We start from the raw sequence: 21,169 nt of genomic DNA on the forward strand, positions 1-21,169 counted from the left end.
AGGGCAACACCAGTGAATTTTGCTCCTTCATGAATTCAACCTTAGTGAATTTGGAGACCATGTGTGCAGAGGACAGAGCAGCATCGCTGGAGGTTAGAGGTTCTGCCCCTACGTGTGTGGGCGCTCCATGGCCAAATGCCCTGCGCATTGGTATAGCCCTCTCACTTTGGGAGAAATTGTAGCTGTTCTTCAGAAAAGGGGTGTGTGAGCGCATGTGAATGATCTCTAGCTGAAGTGGCAGGGGATCTGGGTTCTGTCCCCACTGGTCCTAGGAAGATTCAAATTGCTTCCGGGGGCAACACAGAGAGAACCGAGATGTCTGCTGATTGGTTGTAATGTTCTCTGGCACCTACACTGAAGGGACCAGGGATGAGGAGCGAATGACACATGGTGTTAGACGTACCCTGGCTTCAGGTTACTGTGAAGTCCTGAGCAAGCCTCAGTAGCCTCACTCGCTCAGTAAAGGGCTCCCTCTTTGAGAATGCTGCAGTCCCTCTGAGTGGGAAGGTCACTATGAACCCGTATGTCCCTAAGAGGGTCATTGTTCCCCTGGGAGTCTGAAGAAAGTGGCTCATGAACCACTGAAATCCTCCGTCCTTCTCAGGGTGTTTCCTTTCCCAATCCCAGGAAGTTGCTCTCCCCTTTGGTTCCTTCCTGAATAGCTCCATCCTCAGTGCTGGTGGGAACGAGAGCAAGAGGGAGGTGGCCTCCGCCGTGACCTTCCTCCTGCAGAGTGTGGAATTGGCTGCACTGACGGCTGCTTTGTGGTCTCCAGAGAAGAAGACCCAGAACATGACAACAGAGTTTATGGGTGAGGAGGATGAGAGGCTCCCACATCGCCTCGTGGCAGCTGTGAGATGGGGGTTATACTCTTTTCAGTGCAGAACACCACTGCAGCCTCACTGCCCCTCTCTCAGGGTTTATAACCCAGCCATGGGTGGTAGGAGAACGAGCCATTGAGAGAGGCTAGCCCCCGGCCCCTCCCTTTCTGCCATAGGTCCCTTCCACCCCCTCTCTTCCAATGGAGCCGAGAGCAACCCGTCCCGCCTGCACCCCACGCTACACCAGCCCCGGAGCACCAGGCGGGCAGCACAGTGGGAGCAGCATGGCCCCGGCCCCAGTGCCCCAGCCCTGGGCCTTGTGAGCACCGGCCCCAGCCTGCCTGCCCCAGCCTCTCAGCCATGGAAGAGTCGGAAGGGAACTGGAAGCAGGCAGGAGGGAGCCTGGGGGCAAAGCATGGACTGGGCCATGCCAGGCTGTTTAGGGAGGCACAGCCTTCCCCGGCCTATGCTACCCACCACCCATAAACCCAGCCCTGGGGCTTTGCAGCAATGGCAGCTGCCTGAGAGGGGTTTAAAAGCAATGCCAATCTCCTGTCGCCACATAGAATTCTATGATTCTATGATTCTATGATTAGTTCCTCCTTTCACTCCCTGTCGCAGCAATACCCCTTCTTGCTGCTTCCCCTGCTAAAGCGCAGAGGTGAGGCAGCAGGGAGAAGTTGCCTTCTGCCTCTTGGCACAGTGGCATCTTCATGGGGGCGCAGGCATGATGGATCACAGAAGGTCAGCCAGAGGGGCTCAGGGAAACACAGAAGATGGGGGTGAGGAGGAAGCGGGAGGGGTGGTGGGATTCAGAGATAGTGGAGCTCCAAACCTGCCTTGCCCTTGCAGCAAGAGGCATTGCCATTTCCCTCCACAGCTATCGAGACGCTCCTCGTCCGAGCTGCAGGTCGCTGTGATGAGGTCTTCAGGCTGAGAGGTCAGGAGGAGACAATGGACATTCACTGCAATGCCGTCACCAGAGCAGCCACAGAAGGTACCATCCTGGTGCTTCCCAGGCACTCACCCCTTTAGACACCAAACCCTGGCCCTAGTTCTCCCCTTCCTCTCGCCCCACGCTGGCTTGCTTGCCTTTGTTATCCTGACACTAGCGTGGACCTTGTTGGCTGAGCCAGTGTTTCTCAGGCCGTTGAGCTCTGCAGAGCCCTTCATTCCTGGCTGTCCCACAGCATGAAAACCAACCCATATGGGGCAGGGAGGAGAGAGAAGCTTTGATGGGCATATGAATTGGTCCGGAGAATGGAAAGATCAGAGATCCGTTGGCCCAACACATGATGTCCTGATGATGAGCCCAGCTGGGCCCCAGGTTGACGTGTGTGACTTCCTGGAATGGAACCAGGATAATATTGACCAATTTTACTCCAATTTTCAGGCCAGTATGATGTAACTGGGACTGGTTCTTAATTCTTTAGCCCCAGGGAAAGCTCCTCACTAACCATCCCCTCTGTCTCTCCTAACCAAGAAAAACTATGGCTTCACCTCAGTGCCTTTCACCTAGGGCTGTGTACCGAGCTGGATAATGTGCAGTATGGGGATACGATTTTTAAAGAGCACTAACTGTGCATTAATTGGTCTGTATAGACCCTACTAGTGTGCACTAAAGATTCCCTAGTGTGCTTTAATGTACGTTAGTGCACTTTAGGAATCACACTTCCATAGTGCACGCCAGATGTTTCCAACACAGAAGTGCTTCTGTGGAAGAAGAGGGAGGAGGCAACATATTCGAGTGGTTAAAGCTCAAAATGCTAGCCAGGACTCCTGGGTTCTTTTCCCAGCTCTGCCCCAGACTCGCTGTGACCTTTGGCACCTGGCTTGGTCTTTCTTTGTCTCAGTGTCCCTGTCTCTATGATGAGTCACCATTTCATTCTTTCTGATCCTTGGGCTGTTGCTTTTATTTCTTACTCCACCCTGGGCTCCATCATTAACATGACATTTCTCGATGAGGGAGATCTAATGGCTGATGAGAAATTGAGGAATTTTCACCTGAATTCCAGGGTGGTGAGTGGGGCTATCGGAGACGGGAGGCCCATGAACCTCTCCAAACCTGTGAATTTCACCCTGCACCATAGACGAGTGTAGATCCTTTTACTTTGCTGTGTGCCCGGGACTCCAGCTGGTCACTTGAAAGGTGCGTCTCCTGCAGGGCATTTGAGTTCTGCTGCCTTTCTGGACTGAGAAACAGTTATCTGAGAAAGAGAGGGAGCTTCTTCAGTCCTGACGCTGGGGCTGTTTTGATGGAGAACATTACATAGGGTTCACACCAGGCCTGATTATGATTAATCATGTAAAATGCTCAGGAATAACAACTGTGCCTGGCTCACCCCTCAGAGCAGGAATAAATGGAAGGCCAGGAATGGAGCCGCAAGGGGCTGGGACTGGGAGTGGAGACATGCTGAGGTTGGGAATGGTGCCAGGCATGGGGCTGGAAGTTGGGTATGTGGCTACAGGTGGGACCAGAGCAGAGCTCAGGGTGGGGAAGGGCTGGATGGTGCTCCCTCTCTGCCCCACATGGGGCCTGACCCGAGACTTGTCATGTCCCTCTGAAGGTTCCTCTATGTCTCCTTAGGGGGGTGCACCCTACTGTTTGGGGACCTCTGCCCTATAGATAGCAGAGTTCAGGGAAGCAGCATGAGATGGTGCCTTCTTTGATAAAGTAATGAACTTGATAGAGTGCATGTGGATATTTGTGGGTGGGTGTAAGAATGCCTTTTAATGGCTCAAATCGGAACTGTACAATTGTGTGCTATAGACCCAACAGTACTCAGAGTTAAGGGAATTACCATTTCAGCTCTGGGGTCAGGGGTGTCACGGAGTGTGGGGGAGTCAGGGCCCTGTACCCCCACTTCCTGCAATTCACTGTGACTCTCAGCCAGCCAGTAAAACAGAAGGTTTATTGGACAACAGGAACACAGTCCCAAACAGAGCTGGTAGGTACAAAACGGACCCCTCAGTCAAGTCCTTCTGTGGGGCAGGGAGCTTAGACCCCAGTCCCGGGGCTCCCTCTGTTTCCCCAGCCAGCTCCAAACTGAAACCCCCTACAGCCATCTCACACCCCCCTCCTCCAGCCTTTGACCAGTTTCCTGGGCAGAAGGTGTCACCTGGCCCCAACCCCCCTCCCGGGCTCTCATGTTACATGCTCAGGTATCTTCCCTCAAGGAAAGTCTCCCATCCCCAATGCAGACAGTCCCAGTAAAACTCCCCTGCAACATTCCCAGGTCAGTACTCCCCACTCCTTGCTGCATCTGTCATAACCATACAGATAAGGGCAGCCTAGAATTCCTCCTTACCTGTAAGGGGTTAAGAAGCTCAAATAACCTGGTTGGCATCTGACCAAAAGAACCAGTGGGGAAAGAAGATACTCTCAAATCTTGGGGTGGGGCGGGAAGGCTTTGGTTTTATGTGTGTTCTCTTGGGAAGCAGAGAAGCATCAGGTCAGAAAACTCCTCCTATAAACCATCCTAAAAGTCTCTCATATTACAAAAATTGTAAGTAAAAGCCAGGCAAGGCGTCTAAGATTATCTTTTGTTCTGCTTGTGAATTTTTCCTTTGCTGGAGGGAGGTTTATTCCTGTTTTTTGTAACTTTGAAACGAAGCCTAGAGGAAGTTCTGCTGTGTTTTTGAATCTTTTGTTACCCTGTAAAGTTATTTTCCATCCTGATTTTACAGAGGTGATTTTTACCTTTTTTTTTAAATAAAATCCTTCTTTTAAGAACCTGACTGATTTCTCTATTGTCCTAAGACCCAGGGGTTTGGCTCTGTGATCACTTTGTAACCAATTGGTTAGGATATTATCCTCAAGCCTCCCCAGGAAAAGAGGTGTAAGGGCTTGGGGGGATATTCTCCAAGTGGTCTTTTCCCTGATTCTTTGTTAAATCACTTGGTGGTGGCGGCGTACCCTCCAAAGGCAAAGAATTTGTGCCTTGGGGAAGTTTTAACCTAAGCTGGTAAGAATAAGCTTAGGGGGTCTTTCATGCGGGTCCCCACATCTGTACCCTAGATTTCAGAGTGGGGAGGGAACCCTGACAGCATCACAAGAGGTTTGTGCTATTGGAGCTGGAGGATCTCGCTTGTATTTCCACTGCCAATTGGAAGTCCCAAATGGCTGTTACGTGCAGCACAATGAGAGCCATGAAGCCATTGGTGACTTCAGGTTTATTACTGTCTATTTAGAGATGTGTGACAAAAGAAACACTATTCTCCCCTTGATCCAGTGAGGAGGAGGATGGTGTTTTGGTTTCCCGGCAAAGAAAGAGGAGGAAGAGACTCGCTGCGTTCACTGGAAATTCATCGCTGGGAAAGGCACCTGCACTGAGGGTGGCTGCAAAAGTCTCCAGATGAACAGCACTCACACCATCTGCAGCTGTGACCATCTCTCTAGCTTCGCACTCCTGATGGGTCCCACCGGAATGGAGGTATCTCACTGTCAGACTCAGATCAAAGGGCTGGACTCTGAGTTTCTTACTTGGACAAAATCAATGGGAATTTTGCCTGAATGACCGCTGAGTAGGAACCTCAGGGTATAATCTGTGGCCACACAGGATCGGTCAGGGTCAAGTGGGCTGGGCTGGGATTGTGATCTGGTGGATAACAGTGTAGTTAGAATCACCAACCAGTCACAATCTGTGCTCTGGATCCCCAACACTGGTTACCGAGAAGCTGAAAAAAAGAAATCACACAGCCCCCTTTATTGAATTCCCGTCTCTGGCTCCCAATCAGCAGATAGGTCCAGTAAAGCGAGAAGTTGCTTAAAATGCTATTCACTTAACAAAATGTTCGTCTGATCCCCAAAGGGACTGCCACATTGCCAGGTCAATATTAGTTTGGCTCTTACCCAAAATACCAAGCTACCAGCCAATCCTTTAGTTTCTAAAACTAAAGGTTTTATTATAAATGAAAGGAAAAGAAAGTGAAGAGAGTTGTTAAATGATCAAAGCAATCCGATACATATGACTTCAAGATCCATATATCAGGTTCTTAGCAGCGTTGGTGAGTTTGCTGGTTTGTAAAGTCCCTCTGGAACACACCCAAAGCTTAGATGGGTCTATCAGACCTCTGTTCAAAGCTTCAGTTTGTCGAGAAGTCACTCCAGAGGTGAGAAGCAGGATTGAAGACAAAATGGAGGTGATGCAGCTGCCTTTTTCTATCCTTTTCCATGTGGCTTGTACTTCCTCTGTCCCAAAGAGAAGATCACAGCACATGGGCATGGAAAGGTACTTGGAGTCCCCTGTTCATAGGCATGTCCCTACATGTCCTGCTGACTCTTGGGCATAGCCCCTGGCTTCTCTCAATGTGTTCATTCTAGAGCTCAGCGATTCTCAAACTTTAGGAACCTGAGGACCCCCATTTTAATTTAAAATTTTTCGCAGACCTCCAACCCCCTGCTCAGCCCCAGGCCCCACCCCCATTCCATCTATTCCCCTAAGGCCCCACCCCACCTCTTCCCGCCCCCGGTCCACCCCTGCTCCTCCTCTTCCCTGTGTCTTTCTGCCCCCTCCCCCGAGCGTACCCCATCCCCCCCCTCCCCCTCCCTCTCAGCGCCTCCTGCATGCCGCTGAACAGCTGTTCCCCAGCATGCAGAAGGCACTGGGAGGGAGGTGGAGGACTTGATCAGCGGGGCCTGTGGACCCCTTGGAATGCCCTTGCAGATCCCAGTTTGAGAAACACTGGTATAGGTGATTACCCTCAATGGGCCACCAAACAGACTGGATAGTGCTGATGCCAATCTGTCCGGGGGTGTCACCCAGAAACACAGCACAGACATATCACACATTTATAACTCACGATGCAAAGACAATACATACATTTTAACAAGATTATCATACTTACAAATCGTAACTTTTCGACTGATACCTTACATGGCATATCTGGTAAGATTCATTGAAATTTTGTAACATTGGTAACCATATTATAAATGGTCACCCATAGTCCATAGAATCATAGAACTGGAAGGGACCTTGAAGTTATCTAGTCCAGTCCCCTGCACTCACGGCAGGAATAAGTATTATCTAGACCATCCCTGACAGGTGTTTGTCCGACCTGCTCTTAAAAATCCCCAATGATGGAGATTCCACAACCTCCCTAGGCAATTTATTCCAGTGCTTAACCACCCTGACAGTTAGGAATTTTTTCCTAATGTCCAACCTAAACCGCCCTTTCTACAGATGTGAAGAAGAACAATTTTTCTCCCTCCTCCTTGTAACAACCTTTTATGTATTTGAAAACTGTTATCATGTCCCCTCTCAGTCTTCTCTTCTCCAGACCAAACAAACCCAATTTTTTCAACCTTCCCTCATAGGTCATGTTTTCTAGAGCTTTAATCAGTTTTGTTGCTCTTCTCTGGATTTTCTCCAATTTATCCACATCTTTCCTGAAATTTGGTGCCCAGAACTGGACACAGTACTCCAGTTGAGGCCTAATCAGCGTGGACTAGAGCGGAAGAATTACTTCTCGTGTCTTGCTTACAATACTCCTTGATAATGCATCCGAGAATGATGTTTGCTTTTTTTGCAACAGCGTTACACTGTTCATTCAAATTTAGCTTGTGATCCACTCAGGGCTGTCCTAAGGCATACGCAACATACAAGGCTGTGTAGGGCACCTGAAAATTTGGGGCACTGCTGGGGCTTAGTGTCCACCCTTCTGCCTCTTCCTATCCCTGTTCTGACCCTTCCTGCAGCTGCTGCAGCCTGGTGACTCTTACTCCAGAAGGGATCTAGTAACTTAAAATGAAAAAGCCTCCAGTCTGCCAGACCTATTAGCACAACATTGAAACTGTTAAAGAGCCATTCAAGTGGTAATGAAGCCATTTAACAGGCATTTGCCAACCCCTAGGTATATACTGTCAGTTTCTGAATTTACTGACAAAAACAGTTGTGCATTACTGTAATATTTACTCAGAACATGTTAGTCTACAGGACCTTAGTTTAAAATTTGCTTTAAAAATATTTCATTACAAGATTGCTGAAGATTATAAAATCACATCTCTAAAGAATCCCTGCATAGATTTTTAGATCCACAATCTGAGTATTCATCTTTAGCTTTAAATGCTTGGATCATCAGACATCTAGTTTTTTAAATAAATCCTTCAAACGACCACTCTTATCTAAAATACACATTCTAATTTTAATTACTATAGTACAAAAAACTTACTTCCTGTCCATCCCTTTCTCCCTCCCCCTCCCCCATTGAAGAGAGGCTAGCTCTTAAAGGGACAACACCCCTTTCCTTCCAGATAGCTGGACAAATGAGTTTCCCTTTCTTTACTTCTGACTGTTTCATAGAATCATAGAATATCAGGGTTGGAAGGGACCTCAGGAGGTCACCTAGTCCAACCCCCTGCTCAAAGCAGGACCAATCCCCAATTTTTGCCCCAGATCCTTAAATGGCCCCCTACAAGGATTGAACTCACAACCCTGGGTTTAGTAAGCCAATGCTCAAACCACTGAGCTATCATTTGATGAACTAGTTTTACGAGAACCCTCCAGCAAAATCAGTACCTTAGTAAGATATAAAATCCTTTGTTATGCCTAAAATCTTTGGAAACATATTTTTTGAAGTTGGTGAAATTTCATAAACGTGTCTGTTGTTATGGAGATCACACAAAGTAAATTAGTTTTCCCTTTCTCTAAAAGCAATGAACATTGTTATGAACACACTAAACCTCAGTGACTGATTAATTTAAAATAATGTCTTTGTTTCAGTGAGTTAAATATGTAGTCATCTGGAATGATAACTTTATGAAGGCTTAAGAGTATATTTAAAAAATAAAATGAGCGTAGAAATACTGATTAAGAAAATGTAAAACAGAGAAGAGCTGCATCATGTATTCCATAATATTTAATGTTGTATTCGGCAGGACAGCTGACTTGCCCTTACTACAAAGTTTTTTCAAATAAATCTCTGACAAACTTCAGGGTATAACAAAATACCTGAGACTGACATTTTTTATTCCTAAATTTAGTGCTTTTAATTAGGTACCTTCTGCATGTCCAGTCTTCACCTTCTGGCATGCAGTAGAAAACATGCTCCATTTTCTTTTGAAACCCCCCCCCCCCCACTCTTATGCAATTTCTTTCTAATGTCATTTGCTTCATTTGGGTTCAGGGATTTGGCTGGAAGGGGATGAGCCAGGAGGGGGAGGGAAGAGAGGAGGGAGACAGTGGAGAGGGGCGGGGCCTGGGGCAGAGCAGGGGTGGAGTATGGGCGGGGCCACAGGCAGAAGAGGTGGGCTGGGGAGCTAGCCTCCCCAAGCAGCAGCTTCACGCACCGCCCATGACAGCAGGTAAGAGCGGGTCAGCTCCCGCACACCCAGCATGCGCTGCAGTGTCCTTAGGCAGGGGCCATATTCACAGAGCCGAATGTGCCGGCACCGTGCATTCTGCGTGAGGCGGAGGGTCCGGGGATCTCTGCGAGGGACTGTGAGTCTCCACCGCCGTGAGGCGAGCCAGGCATCTCGGTATCCTTTCCTGCCATCGGGCATAGGGGCAGCAGTTTAATAATACTGCGTATGGCCCCATAAATCCTAAGGACGGCCCTGGATCCAAGATGACGCCCCAGATCCCATTCCGCAGTACTCCTTCCTAGACAGTCATTTCCCATTTTGTATGTGTGCAACTGATTGTTCCTTCCTAAGTGGAGTAGTTTGTATTTGTCCTTATTGAATTTCATCCTATTTACTTCAAACCATTTCTCTAATTTGTCCAGATCATTCTGAATTTTAATCCTATCCTCCAAAGCACTTGCAACCCCTCCCAGCTTGGTGTCATCCACAAACTTTATAAGTGTACTCTCTATGCCATTATCTAAATCACTGGTGAAGATATTGAACAGAACCAGACCCAGAACTGATCCCTGCGGGACCCCACTTGTTATGCCCTTCCGGCATGACTGTGAGCCAATGATAACTACTCTCTGGGAACGATTTTCCAACGGTTATGCACCCACCTTATAGTAGTTCCATCTAGGTTGTATTTCCCTAGTTTGTTTATGAAAAGGTCATAGAATCATAGAATATTATGGTTGGAAGAGACGTCAGGAAGTCATCTAGTCCAATCCCCTGCTCAAAGCAGAACCAACACCAACTAAATCATCCGAGCCAGGGGTTTGTCAAGCCAGGCATTAAAAACTTCTAAGGATGGAGATTCCACCACCTCCCTAGGTAACTCATTCCAGTGCTTTACCACACTTCTAGTGAAATAATGTTTCCTAATATCCAACCTAGACCTCCCCCACTGCAACTTGAGACCATTACTCCTTGTTCTGTCATCCGCCACAGCTGAGAACAGCCGAGCTCCATCCTCTTTGGAACCCCCTTTCAGGTAGTTGAAGGCTGCTATCAAATCCTCCCTCACACTTCTCTTTTGCAGACTAAATAACTCCAGTTCCCTCAGTCTCTCCTCATAAGTCATGTTCCCCAGCCCCCTAATCATTTTCATTGCCCTCCGCTGGACTCTCTTCAATTTGTTCACATCCCTTCTGTAGTGGGGGGTCCAAATCTGGACGCAATACTCCTGGTGTGGTCTCACCATTGCCAAATAGAGGGGAATAATCACTTCCCTCAATCTGCTGGTAATGCTCCTACTAAAACAGCCCAATATGCCATTGGCCTTCTTCGCAACAAGGGCACACTGCTGACTTATATCCAGCTTCTCATCCACTGTAATCCCCAGGTCCTTTTCTGCAGAACTGCTGCTTAGCCAGTCGGTCCCCAGCCTGTAGCAGTGCATGGGATTCTTCCGTCCTAAGTGCAGAACTCTGCACTTGTCCTTACTGAACCTCATCAGATTTATTTTGGCCTGTCATAAATATAAAGGGAAGGGTAAACCCCTTTGAAATCCCTCCTGGCCAGGGGAAAGCTCCTCTCACCTGTAAAGGGTTAAGAAGCTAAAGGTAACCTCGCTGGCACCTGACCAAAATGACCAATGAGGAGACAAGATACTTTCAAAAGCTGGGAGGAGAGAGACAAACAAAGGGTTTGTGTCTGTCTGTGTGCTGCTCTTGCCAGGGACAGAACAGGAATGGAGTCTTAGAACTTTTAGTAAGTAATCTAGCTAGGTATGTGTTAGATTATGATTTCTTTAAATGGCTGAGAAAAGAATTGTGCTGAATAGAATAACTATTTCTGTCTGTGTACTTTTTTTGTAACTTAAGGTTTTGCCTAGAGGGGTTCTCTATGTTTTGAATCTAATTACCCTGTAAGATATCTACCATCCTGATTTTATAGGGGGGATTTCTTTATTTCTATTTACTGCTATTTTTTATTAAAAGTCTTCTTTTAAAAAACTGAATGCTTTTTCATTGTTCTCAGATCCAAGGGTTTGGGTCTGTGGTCACCTATGCAAATTGGTGAGGCTTTTTATCCAACATTTCCCAGGAGAGGGGGGGGTGCAAGTGTTGGGAGGATTGTTCATTGTTCTTAAGATCCAAGGGTCTGGGTCTGTAGTCACCTAGGCAAATTGGTGAGGCTTTTTACCAAACCTTGTCCAGGAAGTGGGGTGCAAGGTTTTGGGGAAGTATTTTGGGGGGAAAGACGCGTCCAAACAGCTCTTCCCCAGTAACCAGTATTAGTTTGGTGGTGGTAGCGGCCATTCCAAGGATAACGGGTGTAATATTTTGTACCTTGGGGAAGTTTTGACCTAAGCTGGTAAAGATAAGCTTAGGAGGTTTTTTCATGCAGGTCCCCACATCTGTACCCTAGAGTTCAGAGTGGGGGAGGAACCTTGACATGGCCCAATCCTCCAATTTGTCTCGGTCACTCTGTACCCTATCCCTAACTTCCAGCATATCTACCTGCCCCCAGTTTAGTGTCATCCGCAAACTTGCTGAGGGTGCAATTCATCCTATCATCAGATCATTAATAAAAATGTTGAACAAAACTGGCCCCAGGACTGACCCCTAGGGCACTCCGCTTGATACCAGCTGCCAACTGGACATCGAGCCATTGATCACTACCCATTGAGCACGATGATCTAGCCAGCTTTCTGTCCACCTTATAGTCCATTCATCCAGACCATACTTCTTTAACTTGCTGGCAAGAATACTGTGGGAGACCGTGTCAAAAGCTTTGCTAAAGTCAAGGAATAACACGTCCACTGCTTTTCCTTCATCCACAGAGCCAGTTATCTCGTCATAGAAGGCAATTAGATTAGTCAGGCATGACTTGCCTTTGATGAATCCATGCTGACTGTTCCTGATCACTTTCCTCTCCTCCAAGTGCTTCAAAATGGATTCCTTGAGGACCTGCTCCATGATTTTACAAGGGACTGAAGTGAGGCTGACCGGTCATGTGAGACAGTATCAAAAGCCTTACTAAAGTCAAGATATTCCACATCTACCGTTCCCCCCCGCCCACCCGCCATCCACAAAGCTTGTTACCCTGTCAGAGAAAGCTATCAGGTTTGTTTGACATGATTGGTTCTTGACAAATCCATGCTGACTGTTATTTATCACCTTATTATTTTCTAGGTGTTTGCAAATTGATTGCTTAATTATTTGCTCCATTATCGTTCCGGATACGGAAGTTAAGCTGACTGGTCTGTAATTCCCTGGGGTGTCCTTACTTCCCTTTATTTCCCATGTAGCATCTCAGGGCTCACTGGTGAGTCTCCCTTTGCTGTGTTACAGGAGAGTTATCCACTGACCGTCGTCACCTACGTGGGACTGACCTTCTCCCTGCTGTGCCTCCTCCTCGCCATCCTCACCTTCCTCCTTTGCCGCTCCATCCGCAATGTCAGCACCTCCCTCCACCTGCAGCTCTGCCTCTGCCTCTTCCTGGCTGACCTGCTCTTCCTCACTGCGGAGACCCGCACCCGCAGTCAGGTCTGTTACCCACTTTTATTGTTGGTTTAAATTTGAGCTGTGTCCAGATCCTCTGTCAGCATTTCTAAAGCTCCCCTCACTCCAGCACCTTTTTATACCCTCAGCTGGATGGTAACATTTATTCCATGCTCTTTAGTCCCGCAGAAATAATTATTTACTCCCCTCCAAAAGAAATCTCTCTGGGTGAAACCAGTCCTTCCCTTTCCCTTGTGGGCTCCATCCTTCATCAGACAAAGGAACCTCAATTTCCAGAGTCACAGTCCCCTGCCTGTCCTCTCTGCCCCCACACTGATGGGCAGATGCAAGGCACCTATATCTTGAAGCAGATACAGAGAAGAGAACCGACACCCTCCAGGTCTCTCCCTATTATGAGGACCGGGAACTTGTTTATGTCCCTGCTCCCTATCCTAGGATTTCTCACAGTATCCAACAATTTCCACGATTCATTTGGGAACTACAACCCCCAGAAACCATCTTTTCTGAGTGGAGATCAGGACCAGCCTGGACTCTGAATGATTGAAAGGGCCAGCCAGCTTGCCCTTAGACAAGCTCCTGTAGACTGAAGAACGTATTGTCCCTGGGAGAGAGCCGTAACTGGAGACATGTGTTAATAAAAAGCCCTATATGATCCTCACAAAAATCCCCCCACCTCCAAATTCAGTGTTTCCCTTCCCAGAAGCAGTGTCCCAGAGCTCTCTCTCGTCCTGTCCTCAGGTGGTGTGTGCTGTCATTGCTGGCTTCCTACACTACCTCTTCCTGGCCGGCTTCACCTGGATGTTCCTGGAGGGGCTGCACCTCTTCCTCACCGTCCGGAACCTGAAGGTCGTGAATTACACCAGTGCCAGCCGGTTCAAGAAGAGATTTATGTACCCGTTCGGCTATGGATTCCCAGCCCTGGTGGTGGCTATTTCTGCAGCGGTGAATCCTGGAGGCTACGGAACTTCCAAATAGTAAGTGCAGTGCCCATCCCGAAGGGGAGCAGGGATGTGGCTTCCATGTGGTTGTCTGGCTCACCCCAGGTCTGACTTGAACCTAGATTTCTCTGCCTGGGAGCTGACTGTGACACTAGGCTGCCCTGAGCACTGTAGTTGAGTTGCCCACCTGTCAGACATCTACACTCCTCGCCCCACTGATGATGCAGAAGAACAAGCCAGAAAGATCCCAGCTTGACTTCCACGTCCCAGGCTGGATTTGTGGCATTGGTGGGTAGGAAACAAACGCGCCTTCTTACTGTTGGCAAATCCCTGAAGATCCCCTCTCTAAAGTGAGCAAATCCACGAAAACAGGGCATGGCGGGTTCTAGACACCCCAGGCTAGATCCTCAGCTTGTGTAAATCAGGGTAGCTTCACTTCCTTCAGTGCAGCTAGGCCAATGTACATCCGCTGCATGTCTGGCCCTCCCTCAATACTGCGCCCATCCACCAGAAAGGGTCATTTGAGGAGGTGGAAGAGGAAGTGGAGGCTGAAAGCAGGAGATGCTGAGGTAGATGGGGAGGGCTGTTAGCCTGCAGCCCGCAGGAGAGTCGGCCATGTCACAGGCTGGCTGAGATCCATCTTGCTTTTTAGAGTCAGCTGCCCTGTGACACCCTCTCTCTGCCTGCAGTGCTGAAAAAGGGTCGTAATCCCATTAAAGTCACCTTCTTCTTGCTCCCTGCCTGTAGCTGCTGGCTCAGCCTGGAGAGAGGATTTCATTGGAGCTTCCTGGGACCAGTCTGTGCCATAATCCTGGTGGGTACCTCACAGAACCACAGGGCCCCATTCTCCTCTCTCCTCTGCGACCCTGTGGAGTCCCGTGGAGCCAAGAGAGGAATATCTCCCAGAGAATTTAAGATGAAAGAGTCCAAGAAGATCCCATTTCATTCCTCCCTCTTTGGCCAGTGCAGGATTTCCCACTAACAGAATAGCCTACGTTCTATGGAGGCAGTCCGGGCGAATGGGTCGGGCACTGGGTTGTGAGTCAGGAGACCTGACTCTGCCACTGGCCTGCTGTGTTAACTTGGGAAGTAGCTTCCCCTTGCTGTACCTCTGTTTCTCCTCCTACCCTTTGTCTGTTTGACTCATAGGCACCAAAAAAAAATCGTGGATGCTCAGCACCCACTGGCAGCCAGCTCCCCACTGCCGGCGGCCGTGCCAATCAACTCCTCCCCCTCCATCCCAGCGCAACCCGCAGTCAGCTGTTCTGTGGTGTGCAGGACGCGCGGTGGGGGAGGGGGCGGAACTGGGTGGGAACAGGTGGGGTGGGGTTGGGAAGAGGCAGGGGCTTGAAGAAGGGGTGGGGTGGGGGCGGGACTTGGGGCCATTCGGAGGTTAGAAGAGGTGGCTTGGGAGAAGAGGTTGGGTGAGGGAGGGGTCTGGGGTGGGGTGGGGGGTTGAGCGGCGCAGAGAAAACCGGTGCCTGTAGTCTTGCCTAGTTATTTTGCAAACAAATGCTCCAGGACAGGGGCTGCCCCTTTCCAGGTGTGAGAACAGAACCCAGTGCCATCTCAGTTGGAGCCTCTAGGTGCTACCACAATATGATTAATTATAATATGTCATTACTCATGCAATGCTGCCATGGAAGCAAGTGGGACCTCTGCCGGAATGAGGATAGTTTTGTCCCGTGCCTTGTCCAGCCTGGCTGGTAAATAACCCAAGTGATGGGAGAAGGGAAGGTGGCTGCAGCGTGGGGAGTTTGGGGAAGGAAGGGAACATGTGTTGTAAGAGATAAAGGCTGCAAATGTCCTTGCAGATTCCTCCCCATCTCAGGCAGCGGGTTAAGAATTAATTTCAGTCTCAGAATTGAAGGGAATCCTCTATAGACAGGATCTAGAAGCTTTGGGCCAAATCACACAGCTCTAAATCCGGAATAACTGTAGACCCCACTGGAATCAGTGGAGTCACTCCAGATTCAGATAAGAGCAGAATGTGGCCCTCTGGCTGTATGATCACATGTGATGCATTGCAGCCCTGCCTATGCCAACAGTTCCCTGCATGGCCTGGGACCAAGATCTGGTAGCGAATGGTATATGACCCACCTTGACGAGCAGTCACTGGTCTGCAGCAGTCTGATCCCATAGGATTCTTCTGTGCCTCAGGCAGAGAGACTGGCCTTGGCTAGCATGTTTTACAAGGAATATTTCATGCTGTTTCCACAGATAAATTTAACATTTTTTATTGCAACCCTCTGGATCCTGAGAGACAAACTCTCCTCCCTTAATGAAGATGTGTCCACTCTCAAAGACACCAGGTAGGACAGCACTATATCTACTAGAATAGGGGTGGGCAAACTTTTTGACTCGAGGGCCACATCCGCGTGGGGAAATTGCATGCAGGGCCATGAAAGTAGGGCTGGAACAGGGGGTTGGGGTGTGGGAGGGAGTGCGGGGTGTGGGAGGGGGTGCATTGTGCAGGAAGGGGCTCAGGGCAAGGGGTTGGGGTGGAGGAGGGCTGTGGGGTGTAGAATGGGGCTCAGGGCAGGAGGTTGGGGAGCAGGAGGGAGTGCAGAGTGCTGGAAAGAGCTCAGGGCAGGGGTTCACTGCAGTTTTCCCATGGGATTGGCACTCAATGTATATCCCAGGCCCCGAAGGACCCTTGGAAATGCACGAGTTTACACCAGCTGAGGACCTGGCCTGTAACCGCGTTTCAGCTTCAGCGATGTCACTGCACCACTAAATGCTCTTCTGCCTTTTTTTTTTTTAAGGACATTTGTTTCAAACCGTGCTGTCCCCGCAGCACTAGGAAATTTGCTGATGTCATCGTTCTGTTAGAAACTTCTCCAAACTGAGAGCAGTGACGGTGTCAGCCCACTTCTGTTCGCCGTGTTTATTTATGTGATCTGGGCACGTACAGTCCCACTGTGCTTGGTGCTGTACACACACACAGTCAGAGACAATCCCTGTCCCAAGGAGCTCACAAGCCAAGTAGACGAGATGGACACAAGGTGGGAGAACAGAAGGATTATTACCCCTGTTAGACAGCAGGGGAAGAGGGGATCAGGTGACTTGGCTAAAGTCAAATAGGGAGCCTGTAGTAGAATCAGGAACTAAATTCAGTTCTGCTTCCTTAGGATGGTTTTTTGGTTAAGACAGACTTTTCCCATCTCTCTCCTGTCTCCTCAGCACCCTTCAGATATTCAGCTGGTGAAAATCAGCTTTGTTGTTCTAAAGAGGTGTTGCCTAACAGTCCCTGTAGATTAAGGTGTGTGAAAGGGTATCAGGCAGCACGGTGTCTTGCTCACTTTGGAAGAGCTGCAGAAAAAGTGGCTATGAACTTGCAAAAAGGAGGTGTGCTCATGTATTCTATGAGTTGAATTTATTATGATTAATTATTATTATTAGGTTACTGTGTTTTTTCAGTGTGGGAAATTGTGTGCTATTTTAAGTGTTGAATGACTGAATGACATAATACCCACCCCCACAATGACCAGTAATTTTGTCAAGTATCCATCACACAACATGGTGATGCCTACCCCTGTCCTGTGCTTCGAGGGACATGGGGTCCAGGGCTGCCTGGGGGGTTAGCGAGGGGCCTAGTGCCAGCAGGAGCGAGTGACCTGGTCCCAGCCTGCTCCACTCTACCCCCCCGGCTTGCAGCATTGCTCATGGGCGAGGGTTTGGGGGAAGGGGTGGAGTGGGGGCGGGGTGGAAAGAGGTGGGGTGGAGCAGGGCATGCTGGGGCTGGGTTGCTTGCTACTGCCAGTGCCAGACACCCCCCCAGGCCACCCTAGACCCCGCTTCCCCTGAAGTGCGGGGGCCCCCAAAGCGCAGGGCCTGAGGTGGTTGTCCCAATCCGTCCTATGGATGGGGCGGCTCTGCTTGGGCACCACCAAAAATTATACAAACCTGCCGCCCATGTAGATCGGACATCTGAGATTTCGTGCTGGACGTTCGGAAGCCCTTGATCCATCTCCTGTACACCTCTCTCACCTGGAGTGTGAGGGACACGGTCACTGCACTATGTAACTAACTCTGAGGAGATCAAGCATGGCTACCGTGAGGCCGGTGAAGGTGCTGCAGGGGTGATGACAGGCATGGGCGTTACCTGGCGATTGAGGAGACACTGCACCCAGGAAGATGAAGGCTCCCTGTTGACGATGATGACTGCTGGGCCGACTTGGAGGAGACCAAAGCTCCATGTTCAGCCCAGAACAAAGAGCTGGGCAATGGCTTTAAAGGTCAGTAACCTGGATAAAGGCAGATGGAGAGATCCCGTTACAATAACCCTCTGGAGAGCAACTGGGTCAGGAGGATCTGGGCAGAGTAGGGTGGAGCTACCAGCCCCTGCTTTCCTGTGTGGGACAGGGTTACTGTGAATGACAACATACTGGGAATTCATTCCCATGGATCCTAGATATGCTGTTACCCTCCTGCAATCCCTCACTCCCTCTGCATGCGAAGGACCTTAACTCTGCCCCTCCAGTGACGCGGAGATGGGAGTGCGGCATTATCCCTGCAGGTGAGAGGTTTCTCTGCAGCTGCGGGGTTTACTCCTTCATAAATTCAACTGTAAGGATTTTGACATCCACGTGCAGAGATGGGAGTGTTGCGTTATCACTGGAGGTGAGAGGGTCTGCCCTGGGTGCACCCCACAGCCCCGTGCCCCCTGAGCTCATGTAGGGGTCTCACAGCAGGAGGATGTGTAGATTGATACTCCAGAAAATATCTATGCCTTCCACTGGGGATGTGTGAGCTGTAGCTCACGAAAGCTCATGCTCAAATAAATTTGTTGGTCTCTAAGGTGCCACAAGTCCTCCTTTTCTTTTTTCTAGTGATGAGTGTCCATTGGTGTGTAGCACCCCAAGCTGGGAAAGGCCAGTCTGACCCCCAATGTTCCCAAGTGACGTCACTGTCCCCACACGGGATGTGGCACTGGAGCCCCCAGATTCCTCACTCACAAGGTGTGTCTTTCCCTATTGCTAGGAAGCAACTCACCCTTTCGACTCCCTCCTGAACAGCAGCTCCCTCCGGGCCGGTGCCAGCGAGGGAGAGGTGGCATCGGCTGTGACGCTCCTGATGCAGGCCGTGAAACAGGCCATGTTGTCCACTGCGCTCCGGTCTCCAGAGATGAAGACTCAGAACGGGAGGACAGGATCTACAGGTGAAGGGGCCATCTGGCTCTCAGCTGCTGGGGGATAGAAGATTATACAGTGCATTCAATAGAGACACAGAACAGCACTGCCCCCTGCCCCAGGAATTTTAATCCAGCCCAGCCAGTGCCCTGAGGTGTATCAGAAAATGCCTGAGGTTTTCAATGCAGTACTTGCAGTCTGCCCCTAGGGTCAGCTATGCTGAGCCAGGCACTTCTCCCCCCATTCTGCCCCCACCCCAAACGCCACTCCACCAGCTGGGTGAGAGCAGAGGGGATGCAGAACCCACAAGGGAGGTACAGCCAGCATGTGGGGAGGGGATACAGGGAGATGGGCCAAGGGGAGGCAGAGAGGGGGAGCCCCAAACCATCCCCTTCCCCAACAGGGAAGAACCCCGAAGACCTTCACACCCCAGGCAGAGTGGGAGAGGGGTAAGGATCTGGGCCAGATGAACAGATTCCTGTGGAAGTGGTTTCACAGTGGGAAGCTCTGTCACTTCCTCTCCCACCTCCCCTCCCACCAGGTACTGAGACTCGCGTGTCACAGGGTACTGCAGTGCAGACAGCGGGGCCTCAGGCTGAGAGCTCAGGAGGAGACGATGGACATTCCCTGTGATACAGTCACCATGGCAACCACACAAGGTACCATCCAGGGGATGGAGATGCCCAGGGACCAAACTGCAGCACAGAGCGATTCCCAGGCACCAAACCCCAGTCCTGGTTCTATCCTTGCTCTGTCCCTGTGGAACCCCAGGCCAGGAGCCTCGTCTCTGGCTCCAGCACAAGTGGGGACCTTGCTGACTGTGCCAGTGGTTCTCAGGCTGTCGGCCATGGGACTGTGCAGACACCTTCATTTCTGTTTGTCTCACAGAGGTGGGGGCTCCGAGGGGAGATGGCTCAGCAGAGGGCCTCTGTGGTATGAAGTGGGTGTCTCATAGAGTTTAAGGCCAGAAGGAACCATTGGATAATCTGGTCTGACCTTCTGCATAGAACTGGCCCCGTGAATTGAGCCCAATAACTTGTGCTTGTCTAAATTGCCTGGTGCCTTCCAGAAGGGCAGTCGGTCTGGATTTGAAGACAGCATGGGGTGGAGAATCCACTGCTTCCCTTGGGAGTTTGTTCCAATGGTTAATTGCTCTCGCTGTGGTGTCTGATTTCCAGTTTCATTTTGTCTGGCTTCAGCTTCCAGATGGTGGTTCTTCTTCTGCCCCACACAGACAGAGGAACAGACTTCTCTCACCTGACCTCTTCAGGGGCCCCAAATTCCAGCTACATGGAGACAAACCACCACCGAACAGCTCACCAAGTCTCTCTAGCTCCAACCATAGCCTCTGCAGCTATGCTCTCTGAAATTCCCCTGTTAGCGGCACCTGGCTGGCTCTTTCTTCAACTTCAGCATCCCTATGTCCAGAACGAGGTATCATCTCCTGTTCCAACAGGTTTCACGGCTGTTGCTTGTATTACTTATTCCACCCTGGACTCCATCATTAACAAGACATTTCTCAGTGAGGGGAATCTACCAGCTGGTGAGAAGCTAAGGAATGTTCAGCTGAACTCCCAAGCCAGTCCTTGCCTACAGACAGCCCCGCAACCTGAAGCAAATACTCACCAACAACCACATACCACACAACAGAACCACTAACCCAGGAACCTATCCTTGCAACAAAGCCCGTTGCCAACTGTGCCCACATATCTATTCAGGGGACACCATCACAGGGCCTAATAACATCAGCCACACTATCAGAGGCTCGTTCACCTGCACATCCACCAATGTGATATATGCCATCATGTGCCAGCAATGCCCCTCTGCCATTTACATTGGTCAAACTGGACAGTCTCTACGTAAAAGAATAAACGGACACAAATCAGATGTCAAGAATTATAACATTCATAAACCGTCGGAGAACACTTCAATCTCTCTGGTCACGCAATCACAGACATGAAGGTCGCTATCTTACAACAAAAAAACTTCAAATCCAGACTCCAGCGAGAAACTGCTGAATTGGAATTCATTTGCAAATTGGATACTATTAATTTAGGCTTAAATAGAGACTGGGAGTGGCTAAGTCATTATGAAAGGTAGCCTATTTCCCCTTGTTTTTTCCTACCCCCCCCCCCCGTCGTTCTGGTTAAACTTGGATTTAAACTTGGAGAGTGGTCAGTTTGGATGAGCTATTGCCAGCAGGAGAGTGAGTTTGTGTGTGTGTGTGTGTGTGTCCCCGGGGGGGAGGGGGGGAGAGAACCTGGATTTGTGCTGGAAATGGCCCACCTTGATTATCATACACATTGTGAAGAGAGTGGTCACTTTGGATGGGCTATTACCAGCAGGAGAGTGAGTTTGGGGGTGGGGGGGAGGGTGAGAAAACCTGGATTTGTGCTGGAAATGGCCCAACTTGATGATCACTTTAGATAAGCTATTACCAACAGGAGAGTGCGTTTGTGTGTGT

The 21,169-nt window shown here is 49.7% G+C and overlaps 1 protein-coding gene across 1 annotated transcript in view; it reads left to right on the forward strand.

Moving 5' to 3' along the window:
- The window catches only part of LOC125629799 (adhesion G protein-coupled receptor E3-like), a 26,069-nt gene continuing 4,900 nt past the window's right edge, over positions 1 to 21,169 (forward strand). The window contains 9 exon segments of the mRNA XM_075121780.1: positions 1 to 92; positions 628 to 811; positions 1,702 to 1,818; positions 2,713 to 2,914; positions 5,083 to 5,254; positions 12,465 to 12,659; positions 13,374 to 13,609; positions 14,321 to 14,387; positions 15,794 to 15,885. Of these exon segments, the coding sequence (XP_074977881.1) occupies positions 30 to 92; positions 628 to 811; positions 1,702 to 1,818; positions 2,713 to 2,914; positions 5,083 to 5,254; positions 12,465 to 12,659; positions 13,374 to 13,609; positions 14,321 to 14,387; positions 15,794 to 15,885 (1,328 nt within the window). The 5' untranslated portion in view covers positions 1 to 29.

The sequence above is a fragment of the Caretta caretta genome, chromosome 20 (assembly GCF_965140235.1).
Source record: "Caretta caretta isolate rCarCar2 chromosome 20, rCarCar1.hap1, whole genome shotgun sequence".
Taxonomy (NCBI): Eukaryota; Metazoa; Chordata; order Testudines; family Cheloniidae; genus Caretta; species Caretta caretta.